This window comes from Scardinius erythrophthalmus (genome assembly GCF_964197995.2).
Source record: "Scardinius erythrophthalmus genome assembly, chromosome: 1".
Lineage (NCBI taxonomy): Eukaryota > Metazoa > Chordata > Actinopteri > Cypriniformes > Leuciscidae > Scardinius > Scardinius erythrophthalmus.
Window position 1 is genome coordinate 4,579,559 of NC_138221.1, and position 16,663 is coordinate 4,596,221.

The following is a 16,663-nucleotide window of genomic DNA, read 5'->3' on the forward strand; positions in this document are numbered from 1 at the left end:
TTGATAAGCCTAGGGCTTCTACCTATCATGCTTATCATGCTAAAACTTGTTTATTTATTTGTATGGATATTTCATACGCATTGCTGTCTTTTTTAATTGTATTATTATTATTATTGTTTTATTAATTGTTCGAAATAAAGATTTCATTCATTCATTCATTCATCTTTTAGATGAAGTTCATCAGATGATTTTCAGGATAACTCAACAGAAGTTAATATTACAGTTCACTTGGGTTCCAGCGCACACAGGTATTGAGGGCAATGAGAGGGCAGACGAGTTGGCAAAAGAAGCACTTAAAGCAGAACAAGTAGAAGAACAGGTTCCACTCAGCAAATCAGAATTGAAAACAATAATTAAAGATGGTATTCATAAACTCTGGCAAGATAAATGATATAATATAAATATTATATTAGAAATAATATATATTATTTATGACTTCCCAATGTGATCACACCTCAATCCAGTAGATGGCGGTAATGCACAAAGATTGCAAGCTGCCAATAAAATTCACTGAAGAAGAATTGGGACGCACCGTCGAGTCTTCTGAGGTGAGGAGAGCAGTTCATGATATTTCTCATATTTACACAACCATCACACACACTTTATACAGTTTGATTAAACGACAGGCTCATTTCTGTATTATTTTCATCGATCACAGCGATACTTGTGCGTCTTTTCTAGCGTCTTCCTTCTGAAATAAACATTTAGTGCAGCAGCAGCGAGCATGAGGAGAATATGTTGAGTTCATTCAGACCTGAGCGATGTTGTGTTCGTTTGTGTGATTGTCTCGATGTTTGGAGTGAGAACTGTAACTGAATGTCGAGTTAAAGTTTGAGATCTGTGAAGGGTTACAAAATAAAATTATATTTAGATTCACGTACATTATGCTGCTGTATTTCTCTGTACGGAGATGAGTGTCATTAGTGATTGTTTTTATCTTATTGATGTTCTATCCAAGTGAGAAATTACAGTATTTTCTTTCAATGGATTTATTAACAGATCTGCTGAAAACACTCTTTATTTCATGACAATAGTTCCTGTTTTCACCTCATTTATTATGCTGATGTCTTCAGATCTCCTGTAAATCGACACTTAAAGCTCATTTCATTGGTGTCAGCAGACTGAGGGGATTTGTTGGCTACTTTATGTACCTTTTATTTCTGTTTTTATGATTTTAACAGTTTTTTTACCATTATTTATGTTTGGAAGAATTAAAATTATGGATATTATTTTCTATATTCCTATATATATTCCTAGATACCTGTATTTTAATGAAGAAGCAGAATAATGTTAGGATTAGCAATACAAATAGATGGATGTCTAATGAATAGATAGACAGACATAGATTTCAGATTTATTTTATTCAGACATTTAAACATTTAACAAATGATGACATAAATCAACATAAAGTCTGAAATGGAATAGGCAGAAGCAAAAGCTTATTGCGCATATCCCAGTGCATTTACATAATCAGTAAAGCTGCCAATGTCTTATACATGAAGTTATACATTTCCTTTTTCTCCTTTCTTTTCCCTCTTCCTTCCCCTTTTCCTTCTTTTCAATTTTCCCTTTCACTTTTTTTTTCTTTTCCATTCCCCTAAATCATCACAAAGAAGAAAAAGAAAAACAAACATCCCCAGCATCCATTTACATCCTTAGCATCCATTCTCAATGTATTTTTTTTATAATTGATTTCTTCAAAAGAATTTTAAATTGAATTAAGGTTTTACAGTCTTTTAGCTCTTGGTCCAACTTACTCCACACATTAATCCCAACAAAAGAAACACAATGCTGCTTTGCACTCATTCTGTTTTTGAAACATTTCTTCCTTTCGGAAATTATAAACACAATCTCGTTTTTGGAACAATCCCTGGATATGCACTGGCGAATTATTATGGCTTATATTATACATAAATTGTGCTGTTTTAAACTCAACCAAATCCTTCAATTTTAGTGCTTTTAGTTTAATGAAGAGCTCATTTGTATGGGCCCTGTAATCCACTTTATTCACAATACGGATAGCTCTTTTTTGAATGATACTTATTGGATTAAGATTGGTTTTATAAGTGTTTCCCCAAACTTCTAGGCCATAGGTCATGTACGGGAGAACCAGGGAACAGTATAAAATAAATATATTTTTTTTTTCATTTAAAAGTTCTTTAACTTTGGATATTATTGCAAGAGATTTACATAGCTTTGCCTTGATATAGTTTATATGGGGCTTCCAGCTAAGCTTATTTTGTAAAAATACTCCAAGAAATTTTATTTCACTCGTTCTATCTCAGTATCATTTATTCTTAAATTTATACACACATTAATGGCACGATTTCCGAAAACTATAAATTTGGTTTTATTTAAATTAAGGGTTAACTTATTAGAATCAAACCACTTCTTTAACAATAATTGTTTTTCTACTATATCTATCAATGCTTCTAAATTTTGACCACAACTAAGCATGCTGGTGTCATCAGCAAATAAAATAAGGTTTGATGTTTTTGAAACTAAACAAAGATCGTTTATATACATAAGAAACAAAAACGGACCCAACACTGACCCCTGTGGCAACCCGCAGGTAATTGTCAGCAGCTGGGAATCAGTGCCATTGGTGTGGACATACTGTGATCTATTCTTCAGATAAGTCTGGAGCCAAGAAAAGGCCACTCCTCTAATCCCATATCTGTACAGTTTTTGAAGTAACAATTCATGAATCTGACATAAATGCTTAGAAGTGTCATGTATTATTAAAAACATTTGAAAAAACAATAGATTTTTTTTATTTTGGCAGATCAGCTCCTCCCACGTTGGAACACATCATCAGAGAAGCTCCTCCCACTGCAGTCACGTCATCAGTGAAGCTCCTCCCACTGCAATCACATCATCAGAGAAGCTCCTCCCACTGCAATTCTCCAATAAATGCTGTAATTCCCATCAGCTACAAGTGAAGACGATCATCAGAGCATCAGGAAGAGCTGAAATCTGCAAAGACTTGAGTTTATTAAAGAGGACAGAGAGAACATGAGTGATCCAGAACCCTGCAGAATGAAACACACTGAAGATACTGAAGAACAAAGAGGTTGGTGTTTATTCTTCATTCATTCATGATGCTGAAGAACATTCATGTTAGAAACATTCAAGCACTTCATCACATTTAGATAAACAGTTCAACTATGAAACGGTACAGAATGTTCTGGGCAGGGCTCCAGACTAACTTTTTTTACTGACAAATTATTTGATAATAAATAGACTTAACGTACAGATATTACAATGTGCAGTTTTATTTTAAGTCCACAGGCTCCAGACTAGCATCTGAGGGCCGTGGCACCGCAGCCACTGAGAGTAGAGAGTATCTGGTGGCGGCACTGGGGCTGACAATAAAGCACTCAGCTTAATTTAGGGTGTAGATGACATTAACTTTAGTTATTATCATTCATAATGTCTTAATATGAATTAAAAGCAAAATGAATGAAAAAATTAGGGAGTGAAAATAGCCAATAGTCATCCTACTGTTTACAGTGGCAATTTAGTGTTTAAATAAGAGTTTTCCTACATCTTAATTTTTAGTTTTAGGGGAATCTGAAGGATGAACAAAAAATGTGTTGGTCATCACATTAAAAATAACATGATATTATAGTTTTGAAGTGCTGGAAAAAGATGTGTAGTACTTGTAAGCCTTTGACTATTTCTGTCACAATTCATAGTTCCCTTTCGAGAGGTCTCTCGTATTGCGTAAAGCTAGCTTACGCTATGGGAAAACCTCCTTTTCTCGAGAATATTGAAGCAAACTTTTTAAAACGCAGTGCAGCTGCACAGCGAGCACAACTGAGCGCGAGAGCGGTCATTGGCTGTGCTGCGGCAACTGCACGAACCTATGGCGAGGCGGCTTTGACGCAAGAACCAATCAGGACGCCTGGCGGCCCCTGGCGCGTCAGAGCCCGCCAGTATGGGCGTGGTCAGAGGCCATATATTGCTGTGCCTTGCCTAGGTGCTCCAGATTTTTACTCCTTCAGCGACTTCTCCACTTCGCTGACCTCCGGAATAGGAGCACTCTCCGCCGTCGAAACGCCTTTCAGCGGGATAAGCTCCTGAAGACGCCGGCTTCATTCAGCACGCTGTTTCACTGTGCCATCCGGCGCGCCATATCCTTTTATTGCAAATCCTGTGTGTTCGCCGCTGCATTCACACTTTAAAAGAGTATATTTCCGAGGCATTGTTTCAAATGCCTCGCACCACCTGCGCCTCGTGTAGAGGTCCACTCGTCGGTGGAGACCGCCACATTCTGTGCGCTTCCTGCCTGGGAAGGGCAGCTGCCCGGAATGTGACAAAGGGGAAGAGGAAAAGGATGACAGCCTTTCCCTAGCGGCTTCGGACTGCGACGACTGGGCGGGTTCCGTTTCCAGGCCCCCTCCGTCCACACAAGACAGCGTGAGGACCAACATCGACGTGGAATTTCTCTGCGTGCTCACCAAGGCCGTGGCAGACCTCTGGCTCGACTGGTCTCCACTCGAGCAACCCTCAGGCAGCAGGCTCGACGAGTGGTTCCTGCAAGGGCGCCAACAGACCCCTCAGCAGAGACCTTCCCCCTTCTTCCCCGAAGTTCATGACGAACTTACGAAGTCGTGGAAGGCCAAGTCAGCGCCGCCGGTCACCCAGCCCCTGCCCAGCGGCTGAAGTCTGTCGTCGCTCCCGCTCTGCTAGGAACACTCCGTTCCCTAAGAGGCGGGGACCCCGACCCAGGATTGCGTTGGACCCCGAACCTCGTAAGCTGTCCTAGTCACAGGGCGAAAAAGAGAGAATTCGAGTCCCGCCGAGGCCAGACCGATCTCTCGAAAATCCTTCAGACATTCCCCAGTTCCCTCTGTTCAGGCGGCTGGAAATGTCAACTCCGCAGCACCTGAACAAAGCGCTTATGACGTGTCCATTCAGGATGTTGACAACCAAACAAATTCTCGCGCATATTCGCCCGAGAGATTGTTTTTTTCTCAGTGGATCTGAAAGACGCCTATTTTCACATCCAGATAGTGCCCCATCACAGACCATTCCTGAGGTTTGCATTCGAAGGGCAGGCTTATCAGTACACAGTACTACCATTCGGCCTGTCTCTAGCGCCCCATAACTTAATGAAGTGTATGGACACAGCGCTCTTCCCCTTGAGACAGTGGGGAGTGTGAGTGTTAAACTACCTCGATGATTGGCTCATCATAGTCCAATCAGAGGAGCTATTAATAACTCACAGAGCTGACTCCTCAACCACTTATAATTTGTTGCATTTATATAGCGCTTTTTCTGAGACCTCAAAGCGCTTTACATAGAAGGAGGAATCTCCTCAACCACCACCAATGTGCAGCATCCACTTGGATGATGCGACGGCAGCCATGTTGCGCCAGAACGCCCACCACACACCAGCTTACTGGTGGAGAGGAGACAGTGATGAAGCCAATCAGTATATGAGGATGATTAGGAGGCCATGATAGACAAAGGCCAAGGGGCAAATTTGGCCAGAATGCCGGGGTTACACCCCTACTCTTTCGAAAGACATCCTGGGATTTTTAATGACCACTTAGAATGCCTGGGCCTCAGGATCAAATTCTCCAAAAGCACACTATCTCCCAGCTGGAACATCTCCTTCCTGGGTATAGAAATAGACTTGGTACACATGAGAGCGCGCCTCACCGAAGTGCACGCACTTTCTAATCGGTGCCTGGCGACATCTTTTAGGGCGGGCACCCGCGTTCCCTTCAAGAGATTCCAGAAGATGCTGGGTCTCATGGCTTCGGCCTCACCAATAATCCAACTAGGACTGCTGCGAATGCGTCCTCAGGTCCTCTGCGTCCCAGCTCACGCGTAGTGGTCTGGTCACTTACAAATCAGAGCAAGTCACGGCTAGTCTGTGAACGGCCATTAATAATTCAAACGGTTTTAGTTAAATAAATATCAATCTCAATGTTGGTGTCAAAATATGGCAGTATTGTATATTTTAATGTTAATATCATGTTAGATATGTGTCATTGATCAAATATATTCAATAGTTATTGCTAAAGAAACTAATTCGTGCCTATAAAAATAATAATTGGAAGATAAATTTACCTCATTCATGGAAAGTTTCAAGGACATATAATCATTTATAAAAAGGCATCAAATTATCATAATATTTTATAGCAGTTGTCTACTTTCTACTATTACATCAGGGCTCACTTTCATGTCCTTCACTTTATATTTCTCTCTTTGAATTATTTTGATGTACTGAAAATTAAATTAATAATTTTTTCTTTCATGTCAGACCTGATGGAAGAGAGCGAGGAGAGTGAAGAACTGAGTGAAGTGAAGGAGGAACATCATGTCAAACCTGGAGGAAAAACTTTGAGTCGCTCAAAGACTAAACAGACATTTTTAAAGAAAAGAAGAGCCAAGAAATCTTTCACCTGCACTCAGTGTGGAAAGAGTTTCACATGCAAACATAGTCTTGATGTTCACATGAGAGTTCACACTGGAGAGAAGCCGTTCACATGTGATAAATGTGGAAAAAGTTTCACAACCAAACAAAGTCTTAATGTTCACATGAGGATCCACACCGGAGAGAAGCCATTCTCGTGTGATCAGTGCGGCAAAACCTTTCTTAGTGCACCACACCTGAAGAGACACATGATAGTTCATACGAAGGAGAAGCCGCATTCATGTTCTGTGTGTGGAAAGAGTTTTTCACTGCTGCAATATTTACAAAGACATCAGAAAATACACACTGGTGTAAGAGAATACATGTGCTTTGAGTGTGAGAAGACTTTCATTTCAGTGGACGGTTTAAAACTGCACCAGAAAATTCACACTGGAGAAAAACCTTTCAAGTGTTCACACTGTGACAAGAGATTCAGTCAGTTAGCACATCTGAGATCACATGAGATGATCCACACTGGAGAGAAGCCGCACACGTGTAATCAGTGTGGAAAGAGTTTTGCTTTTAAAAGTGATGTGAAGGTACACATGAGGATCCACACTGGAGAGAAGCCGCACACGTGTGATCAATGTGGGAAGAGTTTCACAAACAAACAGCAACTTAATGTTCACATGATGATCCACACTGGAGAGAAGCCACATGTATGCCATCAATGTGGGAAGAGTTTCACCCAAGCAGAACACCTTAAAGGACACATGAGGATCCACACGGGAGAGAAGCCATTCATGTGTGATCAGTGTGAAAAGAGATTCTCATGCAAAAGTAATCTTAAGAGTCACATGATGATCCACACCGGAGAGAAGACGTTCTCATGTGATCAATGCAGCAGAAAATTTCTCTGGGCATCAAACCTGAAGAAACACCTGACAGTTCATATGAAGGAGAAGCCGCATTCATGTTCTGTGTGTGGAAAGAGTTTTTCACTTCTGCTGTATTTACATATACATCAGAAAACTCACACTGGTGTGAGAGAGTACATGTGCTTTGAGTGTGATAAGATCTTTACCACAGCAAACAGTTTAAAACTGCACCAGAGAATTCACACTGGAGAAAAACCGTACAAGTGTTCACACTGTCACAAGAGATTCAATCAGCCAGGACATCTGAGATCACATGAGATGCTTCACACTGGAGAAAAACCTTACAAGTGTTCACACTGCGACAAGAGATTCAATCAGTCAACACATCTGAAAAAACATGAGAGGATCCACACTGGAGAGAAGCCGCACACGTGTGATCAGTGCGGAAAGAGTTTCTCTATTAAAACTCACCTGAAGCGACACATGAAGATCCATGCAGTGGAGAAACCACATCACCTCAGTCTGAGATCACGGTAAGTAGTTCATTTTCATGTGCTGAGCAACGGCATCAACATTGATTCTGTGTAATATTAGATCTAGGGTATGATTACGACAATGAGTAGGTCCTGACACGTTGTTTAACTCAAAAAGAGTTCAGAATGTCTTTAAATGCCAATTCCAATGCATATTTTTCGTTATCTACATCTATATTAAAGGTCCCATATTATGCCCCTTTTCACAAGATGTAAAATAAGTCTCTGATGTCCCCAGAGTGTGTATGTGAAGTTTCAGCAAAAAATACCCAACAGATCATTTTTTACAGCATGTTTAAATTGTCATTTTTTGGGGCTCAGAAAAACGCTCTGTTTTAGTGTGTGCCCTTTAAATGCAAATAAGCTGCTGCTGGACGACACAGGGGGCGGAGCTTCATGAGCTCGCGCTCAGTCTCTCAGGACAATTTCATCTCACTGAATGATGATAATATCAGAAACTCTCAGTAACGGTGTTCATTTCGAGTCGGACAATAATGCCTACAGAGTCAGAGTGCTGTATAGAGATGAAACAGGTATAGTTTAGTAGTTTGATTACGGTTATTATAACGTATTTGTCATCTGCTTGTATGTATCCATTATTTATTAATAGCCTACAAGTCTGCTGTCTGAATGATGATCAAACATATACTGATGAGTTTAATAAAGTTTATTGTACATCACACAAAAGATTAAGCGTCAGTTTTACTTCAGAAAATCACCGTAAGAGCTGAGTAAACACAGTAAGTTATTAGAAGTGCGCAAGTACATAAACGAATTTTGGTAGAGTTGAGGGATTATTCCTGTGGGCGGAGGTTAGTCAAAAAACTGTTCTACTGACGTCATTAAAGAAGGAAGTAGAGGGATGTAGTCCAAATGGGCCGTTCGATGTAGTTGACTTCTGTTAAATAAAATATCTCGCTTGGCATTGAACTTTGAGCTTTATCATTTTACAGATATTATTTATACTCTAACAACAACATTACACACTAACTAAAGTTTGAAACATGGGATCACGAAGAACGGGACCTTTAAAATCACCAATAAGGGGTGTCGCAATCAGGCTTGGGAGGGTTACTTTAAAAATGTATTCCATTACAGTTACAAATTACTTCATAAAAAAGTATTCAGTAACGTAATCCAAGTACTTTAATATGAAAGTAATGTAACTGATTACTTTTGGATTACTTCAAGGTGACGTATATAAATAAAGTCAAGCAAGAAGAAATATTATTTTAAAAAAAAACATAAAAAAACTTTTATTTTTAAGAATTTGGTCCAGTGTACAATATTTGCAAAATATACACACAGGCCTGAATATATATTTATGTAAAGGGCTATACAGACATCTAGTGGCTAATGTATGGTATTACAGATTATTTTGTTTTATTTCTAACAATTTTTTTACAAAAAAGTAAAAACACAACATTTAAAATGTTTACACAATCTACAAATTAGTTTATTTTAAAATAGGCCTACATGTTGACTAAAGCCGTGATCTTTCTTAATTTGCCTGACTGAATTTGGGGCGTTGGCAGTGGGAGTTCCCCTAAGTTACCTAGACAGCGAACATCCCGTTACGTGAGAAAAGATTAAGAAAGGACATTTTGGCCTAGTCTCCTGTCAGAGAGATCTTCAACTCCCACCTCCGGCGGAGCTTTGACCAGATCCTGAGGGAGGCTGGAGATATTGAGTCCAAGTGGACCATGTTCTCCACCTCCATTGTCAAAGCGGCTGCTCGGAGCTGTGGCCGTAAGGTCTCCGGTGTCTGTGGAGGCGACAATCCCCGAACCCGGTGGTGGGCACTGGAAGTAAGGGATGCCGTCAAGCTGAAGAAGGATTCCTATTGGGCCTGGCTGGCTTTTGGGACTCCTGAGGCAGCTGACGGGTACCGGCAGGCCAAGCGAACTGCAGGTGGTAGTTAAACTTCTCGGTGGCAAGGCTCCGGGGGTGGATGAGATCCGCCCTGAGTACCTCAAGTCTCTGGATGTTGTGGGGCTGTCTTGGCTGACACGCCTCTGCAGCATCGCGTGGCGGTCGGGGACAGTGCCTCTGGGATGGCAGACCAGGGTGGTGGTCCCTCTTTTTAAGAAGGGGGACCGGATGGTGTGTTCCAACTACAGGGGGATTACACTTCTCAGCCTCCCTGGGAAAGTCTATGCCAGGGTACTGGAGAGGAGAATACGGCCAATAGTAGAACCTCAGATTCAGGAAGAACAATGTGGTATTTGATGAGGTACTGCTTTCGCTCTCTTCTCTCTCTGGTCTATGGATGCGCGCGCGCCTGCGGGTTTCCGGGAGAAGTGCCCTTAGGACCCATATAAGGAAATTCCGCCCCATCTAACGTCACACAGACCCATACTCGAAAAAAACTTTCCGAAACTTGTGACAAACCGGAAGGACAATTTTTGGCACAGAAATACTCCTTCAAACGTACAATTTAATTTTTGAAACTTTGTCCATGTTTAGCATGGGAATCCAACTCTTTAACAGTGTAAAAAACTCAGTATGCATGAAATAGCATTTCACTCCCCCTTTAAGAGCTGAATCGACCGCCAGAATAGACCGAACTGGCAACTCCGTAGAGACTGGATATGTTTACATGCACGACTTTTGTTTCAATCGGACTGAATTAATTTCGATTGATGAATCTGAATGTATTGTAGTTTACATGAACGCTAAACATCGTGATGTGATACATGATCGGGTTGATGTGCGTGTTTATAAGTCAAAAGATTCAAATCAGAATATGAACTGTTTTGCCGTGCTGTTTGTATTTATCATGCAGTAAAAATGCCCAAAACCAGTTGTCTATATGATAATCTGAAACAAGGACTGGTGAGCCGTTGTCCTGCTTTACTTCACAGATGCTGAGTGAAAGGAGAATTATAGAATGACAGGACACTCATTTATGTGACACTTTATTCATCGTGAGAACAACTCGTTCAGCGCGTCACACGTCGTCCTTTCAGTTTCGGTTTTCAATCAATCAAGTTTTTTCATGTTCTCTCGATAAACCACCCCTTTCAATCCGATCGAAATTATTTGTAACAGAGCTGACACTTTGAGTTTTTAAAGGGTTATGTTAAAGCCCTACTTGTTATTAATGTTTTTATGAAACATCTGTAGTGACTGCATTATCATATCACCGTATTATTTACCGCCATGTAAGCCACAAATTAAAGCTTGGCGAGCCGCGCAGTGAGTAACACTGCTCTACAGGGTGCTGGAGGGTTCATGGGAGTTTGCCCAACCAGTCCACATGTGCTTTGTGGATTTGGAGAAGGCATTTGACTGTGTCCCTCGCGGCGGCCTGTGCAAGGTGCTCCGGGAGTATGGGGTCCGGGGTCCTTTGCTAAGGGCTGTCTGGTCCCTGTACGACCGAAGCAGGAGCTTGGTTCGCATTGCCGGCAGTAAGTCAGACTTGTTCCCGGTGCATGTTGGACTCTGGCAGGGCTGCCCTTTGTCGCCGGGCAGCCCTGCCAGTCAGCACCTCCAAATCCGAGGCCATGGTCCTCAGTCAGAAAAGGGTGGCTTGCCCACTTCAGGTTGGTGGAGAGTTCCTGCCTCAAGGTGGAGGAGTTTAAGTATCTTGGGGTTTTGTTCAGAGACCTTTCCGATCGACAAATGCCTTGATTGCGGTTTCTGTTCCTCTTAAAATGAATGCGCTGTCGAAATCTTCTGTAACAGACGCGATGGCAGAATCTACACATCTCAACTCTCAAGCGGCAGCCATCTTTGTTGTTAATGAATTCAGCACAAGCTCTCTTTGTGACGTGGATGATTACGTTACTGTTGATCATCTATCCATCATCGTATAAAGCCCGCCCTGACAATTTGATTAGTACTAACAGCTCTGGTTCGAGCATAGTTATAGAGCATAGAGCATAGTTACTCCACAACAGATCAAGTTAAGCCCGAAATTCCAGACTTCGAATGTTGTGGGCGGGGCTAATTTCGGCTAGCATATATTGCTAGAAACTTGGGATTTCATCATCGCACTCTTAAAACTCATTCTTTCCTCACTTTCTTTCTTTCTGCAACTCGTATGAATGTGTGTGTGTGTGTGTTTGTTTGATATTAGTTCTATGTAATAGAATACAGGGCTCCAGACTAACTTTTCCACTGGTTGCACTGGTGCTACCAACTTTCTCAGTTGGTCGCACCAGCATATGATTTGGTCACACCTTTTTTTTTTTTTTTTTCTGCTACATGCCATGGGATTAATCAATGCATGCTGATGAATAGGGGTCTTAATCTGCATACCATAGTTTTGCACTGATGTAAATGACTGACCGTGACACAAGCAAACCTCATGTTAGCAAAATGTTTTAATATTTTAAGTCTCAAAAAAACAAAAAAAACATGTATGTTCTTTAATGTTTGATAATAATTTTACTGTCTTCACATAGGGATGGGAATTGATAAGATTTTATCAATATCAATGCCACTGACGATTCTGCTTATCGATACGATTCTTTAACGATTCTCTTGTCGATTCTTGATAGCACTGTGTGGAAAAATGTAGTCATATGCTTTTCAAAAAAACAAGTGGTTTTATTTATTTTAAAGCTTAAGCTTGAGTATTAAACTGTAGCCTACTTTTTATGTAATTTATGTAATAAATAGAACCTTATTGTAAAGTGTTACTGATTAGTTATGCACCAATTCAGATGTCTCCTGAGTTCACTGTTGGAAAGATCAGTTGTTTTAACCATTCATTAAAATGAACCTGTTCAAAGGAGGCATTAGTTCGGGAATTGGACGTGTCGTACGCGTTGTGTGATTATCCCAGCAGTTAGGACATGGACATCCAAGATTTCTGTCAACACATAAAACATTTCATCACTGGGTAGTTTTGTTTGTTAAAACAACATTAAACAACATAACATTAAAGTGTTGTTTTATATCAGCTGAATGTCCGGAACGCTTTTCAGAGAAGATAAGGAAACTTATTTAGCCTACTTCACACCCAGCGGTAATTCAGGAAAAAAAATCTCTGAATGCTCCACATGAAACTTTGGTCTTCCGACCTTTTACCTCCGTGCTGATTTATTTTGATTAATATGTGCGAGGGAGGCGCTTAGTTTGGAGACGGTGAAGTCTTGTTTACACTTTCGCCTGGCTCCGAAGAGAGAGAGAGTGTGCGCGCGCGACCGGCTCTCTCTCTCTCTGTGCTCGTTCTTTCAGTTAAACATGCGCCCTGTCACAAGCGCAGCAGGTCATTTACATTACTCGCCGATCAAAAAATTCACTTTGGCGGGTGCTAAAACAAGTTCAATGCAGGAAAATTCATGCGTGAATTTAACTGAGTAGTACATGACCATGCACTCGCACAAATGCGACCACATAAAATTTAAGCTCGCACATTCTCAAAAAATGGTTGAATATGCATTTTGGTCACAGTCTGCAACCCTGGAATAATCATGTTTTGTTTGTATTTTAAAGAGAAGTGTTCTTGTGTTATGTGCTTAGGAATTTAATGTCTTAAACTGCTGATTTAAGTTACCTTGCTCATAAATAAAGTTTTCACTAGTTTGGATATGAGCTGATAGTTACGGCCTGTTCAAATGAACGCTGGACGAGTCATTGGCTCGGCCCTATTAAGTGATTCTTTCGAATTCCCTATAAATTAATTAATAATTCCCTTTGGGCTCAATTGACCTGTTTGCCCCTTACATCCTTTCAGGGAGTGCTTAATAAACTGGCAAACTTTATATCCGTAAAACAACTCTGATGTAATAAACGACTCTGACTCTGACTGTAATAAAGAAGTGCGCATTACTGTCGTGATCAGTATCGTTAGGCCTATCACTCCGGAGACTGTAAGCTGGATCACGGATAGTTGGTACAGATCCATCCTCGAGTAATAACGAGAGTAAATGAAGACTGCTATGTTCATTCTTACATCCAACAACAAAACACCTCAGTCGCTTAGGAGACATTCGTGTGTACAGCTGCTCCGGCGTCGAAACAGTGGCGGACTGTGTTTAGCTCACACAGGGCGGGTCTACGCTAAAACTGCAGTGTCCGTCAAACACCATGTAAAAGTGAATTTTGCATAACAGGTGTCCTTTAAGTCACATGATCAATGTCACTATTTTTTAAACGTGATAAGCCTAGTTCAGAGTCTGAAATATTGATTATTCCTCTCGCATCATGTCTGTTAGAAATGAAACTTGTTTGTTTTTAGCAGAACTACCAGAAAGCATCTGGAAGGAGAGGACAGAGCGAACGCCAGTGATCCTGAATCTGCAGAATGAAACACACTGAAGAACAAAGAGGTTAGTGTTTATTCTTGATTCCTCATTCATTCACCATGATGAAGAACATGCTGATGCTCACCAGATTTACATTGTTTCATGACCAAACTAGTGATTTATAACACACATCATCTTCATGGCATTAAAATAGATCGTAATCATGCTTAACAGTTGTTGACCAGATTTGATGGGATTAAAGTGTCTATTGAACTCATCAGTGATATTGACTTTGAGCTTCACTTTTCATGTCACATTTGTCTCTCATTTGAAATCTCACTTGATTTAATGTTTATTTTAGACCTGATGGACGTGAACAAGAAAGGAATAACAGAAGCCAAAAAATCTGTTTCCTGCCCTCAGTGTAAAAAACGCTTCACGTGGAAAAGTCTGAAGATTCACATGAGAGTTCTCACTGAAAAGAAACTGTGACGTGATCAATGCAGGAAGAGTTTCACTGGAGCTAGAGGTCTGCATTCCCGCGGCTGTCCCGCGGGATCCGCGGGACCCGACCAGATATTTTGCGCCGCGGGATTAAATTTCCGACTAAAAAACGGTAGCGGTCGGTAACTCTGGTGTAATTTGAACGGGAGCGGTCGGTCATTCAATATCACGTTCCCGACGCCGACGTTCTTTCAGAACAGCATATCTTCGCTTTACCTAATCTTAATCTTATCGACCACCCGGTATAGGCTACAGTCTGCCCTGCACTCAGGACCGTTATGCATGCGCTACACGCACGGACCAGTAACGGTTCTTTCTGTCATGCATTGATTGTATTTGCTGGATCTGTGCGCGCGCGCAGCATGTGCATAACGGTCCGACTCCTCAGGGCAGACTGTATGTGATAAACGGCCCTCAAAAGAAAAAAATGGCAGAGCAAAGTGGATGTGCTGTCCTTGAAGGACGTTCAACTTGGACTGGACAATGGTCAGTTTACTGCTAAGAAACCCACGTCAGGCAAGTCTAATGTATGGGAGTCTTTTTCATGCATCATAGACGCAGATGGGGAAAAAATACCCTTTGCGGCTTGCGCATTGTGATAAAATGCCTAAAAGTGTTCCCGTTCAGCAGTCACAAGTAGGCTACGAATAAAAATAATAGCCTACACTTCATTTTTTTTTCGCTGCGACAATTTTTCCCCTACTTGTCTGCAGCAAAATGTTAAATTTTGTATATTGACAAGGCGAATAAAATAATAATAAAAACAATGTTTGTGCAGACTACATTTTTATTTTCTCTGTGAAATTGTACATGTGAAATTCTGCGAGATCTATATTAAGCGGGATGGTCGGGTCGGGAAGAAAATTATTCTAAGCAGACAGCGGGTGAACAAATAGTGTATATATAGCGGGAACGGGTGGGTGCGGGATATAACCCCAGCGGGAGCGGGCGGGAGCGGGACTTAAAAAACAGTCCCGCGCAGACCTCTAACTGGAGCCTCCGTTCTGAAATCGCTTCTGCCTTCTCATTCTGAAGAAGAGGCCATAACACTTTCAACAGAGACATGAATCTGAAGTTAGTTTTAACTTGTTCATTGTTTGAGATCTGTCTTTGTTCGTTTTCACTTTTAATTAAACTAATTATCATTTTATCAACAGCTTATTGTTATTGTCCAATTTTATTTGCATCAGGAATAATTTCATAATTTTCAGTTCTGAAAGCCAAGTGTTACGTTTGCTTCTGGGGCTTCCCATCAAACACAGAACGTTCCCCTAACGTTAGTATTTGGTTCCTGATTGGTTATTGTTTTGGGAAATCAATAATAATGTTCTAGTTTTTTTTTCTTGCAACAATAAAATTACTAGGGATGGGCAGGAGTACTCGAGTACTCGTTTGTGACAGTGACGATCGATCAAGAAAACGATCTTAGCCCTGATTTTAATATATATTTGTCTTGATATTTGTCTATTTTGGGGTACTAACAAAGTGGAATAGGCTCTGATGTCCCCTGACCACGCAGAATGAGTGAAGGTCATTAGTGGCGATGAGCGCACCACACGTGGCCGGGCAGGCCCATGATAGGCTGTTCCCCAGAGAAGCGGCAGATTTAGACAGCGACATTCCGGTAAAGAACTCTGAAAAATTCATGGCGGGCAACCGTGGAAGGAGGAGCAGGTGAGAAACGGCAAGAGCGCGGGCGGCTCCGGATGCAGAACACAGCAGAAAGGCTGAAAAGACGACGTCTTGGTCATGGCTGATCAGGCGATATGTCCTCCTGAAGTGAGCAGCGTAGATACAACCGAACTGTGTCAGTGCAGAGATCGCGAGAAGCGAATGTCAACTGGATAATAGCAGCGCTTGCAGCCGTTATATGCCCCTAGGTAAGGGGGCGGAGCCTTACGCTTCTGCAGAGGTCAGGTACGGATGCCCTTCCCATAGTTGGATCTCGAACACGAGATGATGAAAGAGAACTAGTTTTGATTTGGTATTGATTTTGAAGGGCTACCTATTGCAATACAATATCGTCACACTATAGCAACGCTCCCACATATTTAGCTATTGTAACTGTGCTTATTTCTGTTTTTGGTAGAAGTGGGTGGTAATAGACAAGATATATACAGTTTTCTACTATCTTACTGATAATCAAGCGTAGCATCAGTGGGCCTGACAGAAGTGTTTCTT

At 41.2% G+C, this 16,663-nt stretch overlaps 1 protein-coding gene across 2 annotated transcripts; it reads left to right on the plus strand.

Annotated features, from left to right (window-relative positions):
• The first annotated feature begins 509 nt into the window (after window positions 1–509).
• On the plus strand, window positions 510–15,634 carry LOC308703152 (uncharacterized protein). Of its 2 annotated transcripts, XR_014031693.1 has the most exons (6): window positions 513–548; window positions 2,786–3,073; window positions 6,278–7,781; window positions 13,972–14,062; window positions 14,340–14,500; window positions 15,479–15,634. XR_014031693.1 is itself a non-coding variant. In XM_081386474.1 (5 exons), exons 2-4 carry the CDS (start codon window positions 3,016–3,018, stop codon window positions 14,039–14,041), a joined length of 1,632 nt encoding a protein of 543 aa, XP_081242600.1. In that variant the 5' UTR covers window positions 510–548; window positions 2,786–3,015; the 3' UTR covers window positions 14,042–14,062; window positions 14,340–15,227. The 2 variants fall into 2 exon arrangements, 1 of the variants encoding a protein (XP_081242600.1); XM_081386474.1 differs by lacking the exon at window positions 15,479–15,634 and having other exon boundaries at window positions 510–548; window positions 14,340–15,227.
• Window positions 15,635–16,663: the final 1,029 nt, after the last annotated feature.

Excerpts from the sequence above, each read along its gene's own strand:
- LOC308703152 (XM_081386474.1), top strand. The coding sequence starts at position 3,016 with ATGAGTGATCCAGAACCCTGCAGAATGAAACACACTGAAGATACTGAA. Across the intron at positions 3,074-6,277 it reads AGATACTGAAGAACAAAGAG|ACCTGATGGAAGAGAGCGAG; the intron begins GTTGGTGTTTAT and ends CTTTCATGTCAG. Across the intron at positions 7,782-13,971 it reads CACCTCAGTCTGAGATCACG|CAGAACTACCAGAAAGCATC; the intron begins GTAAGTAGTTCA and ends GTTTGTTTTTAG.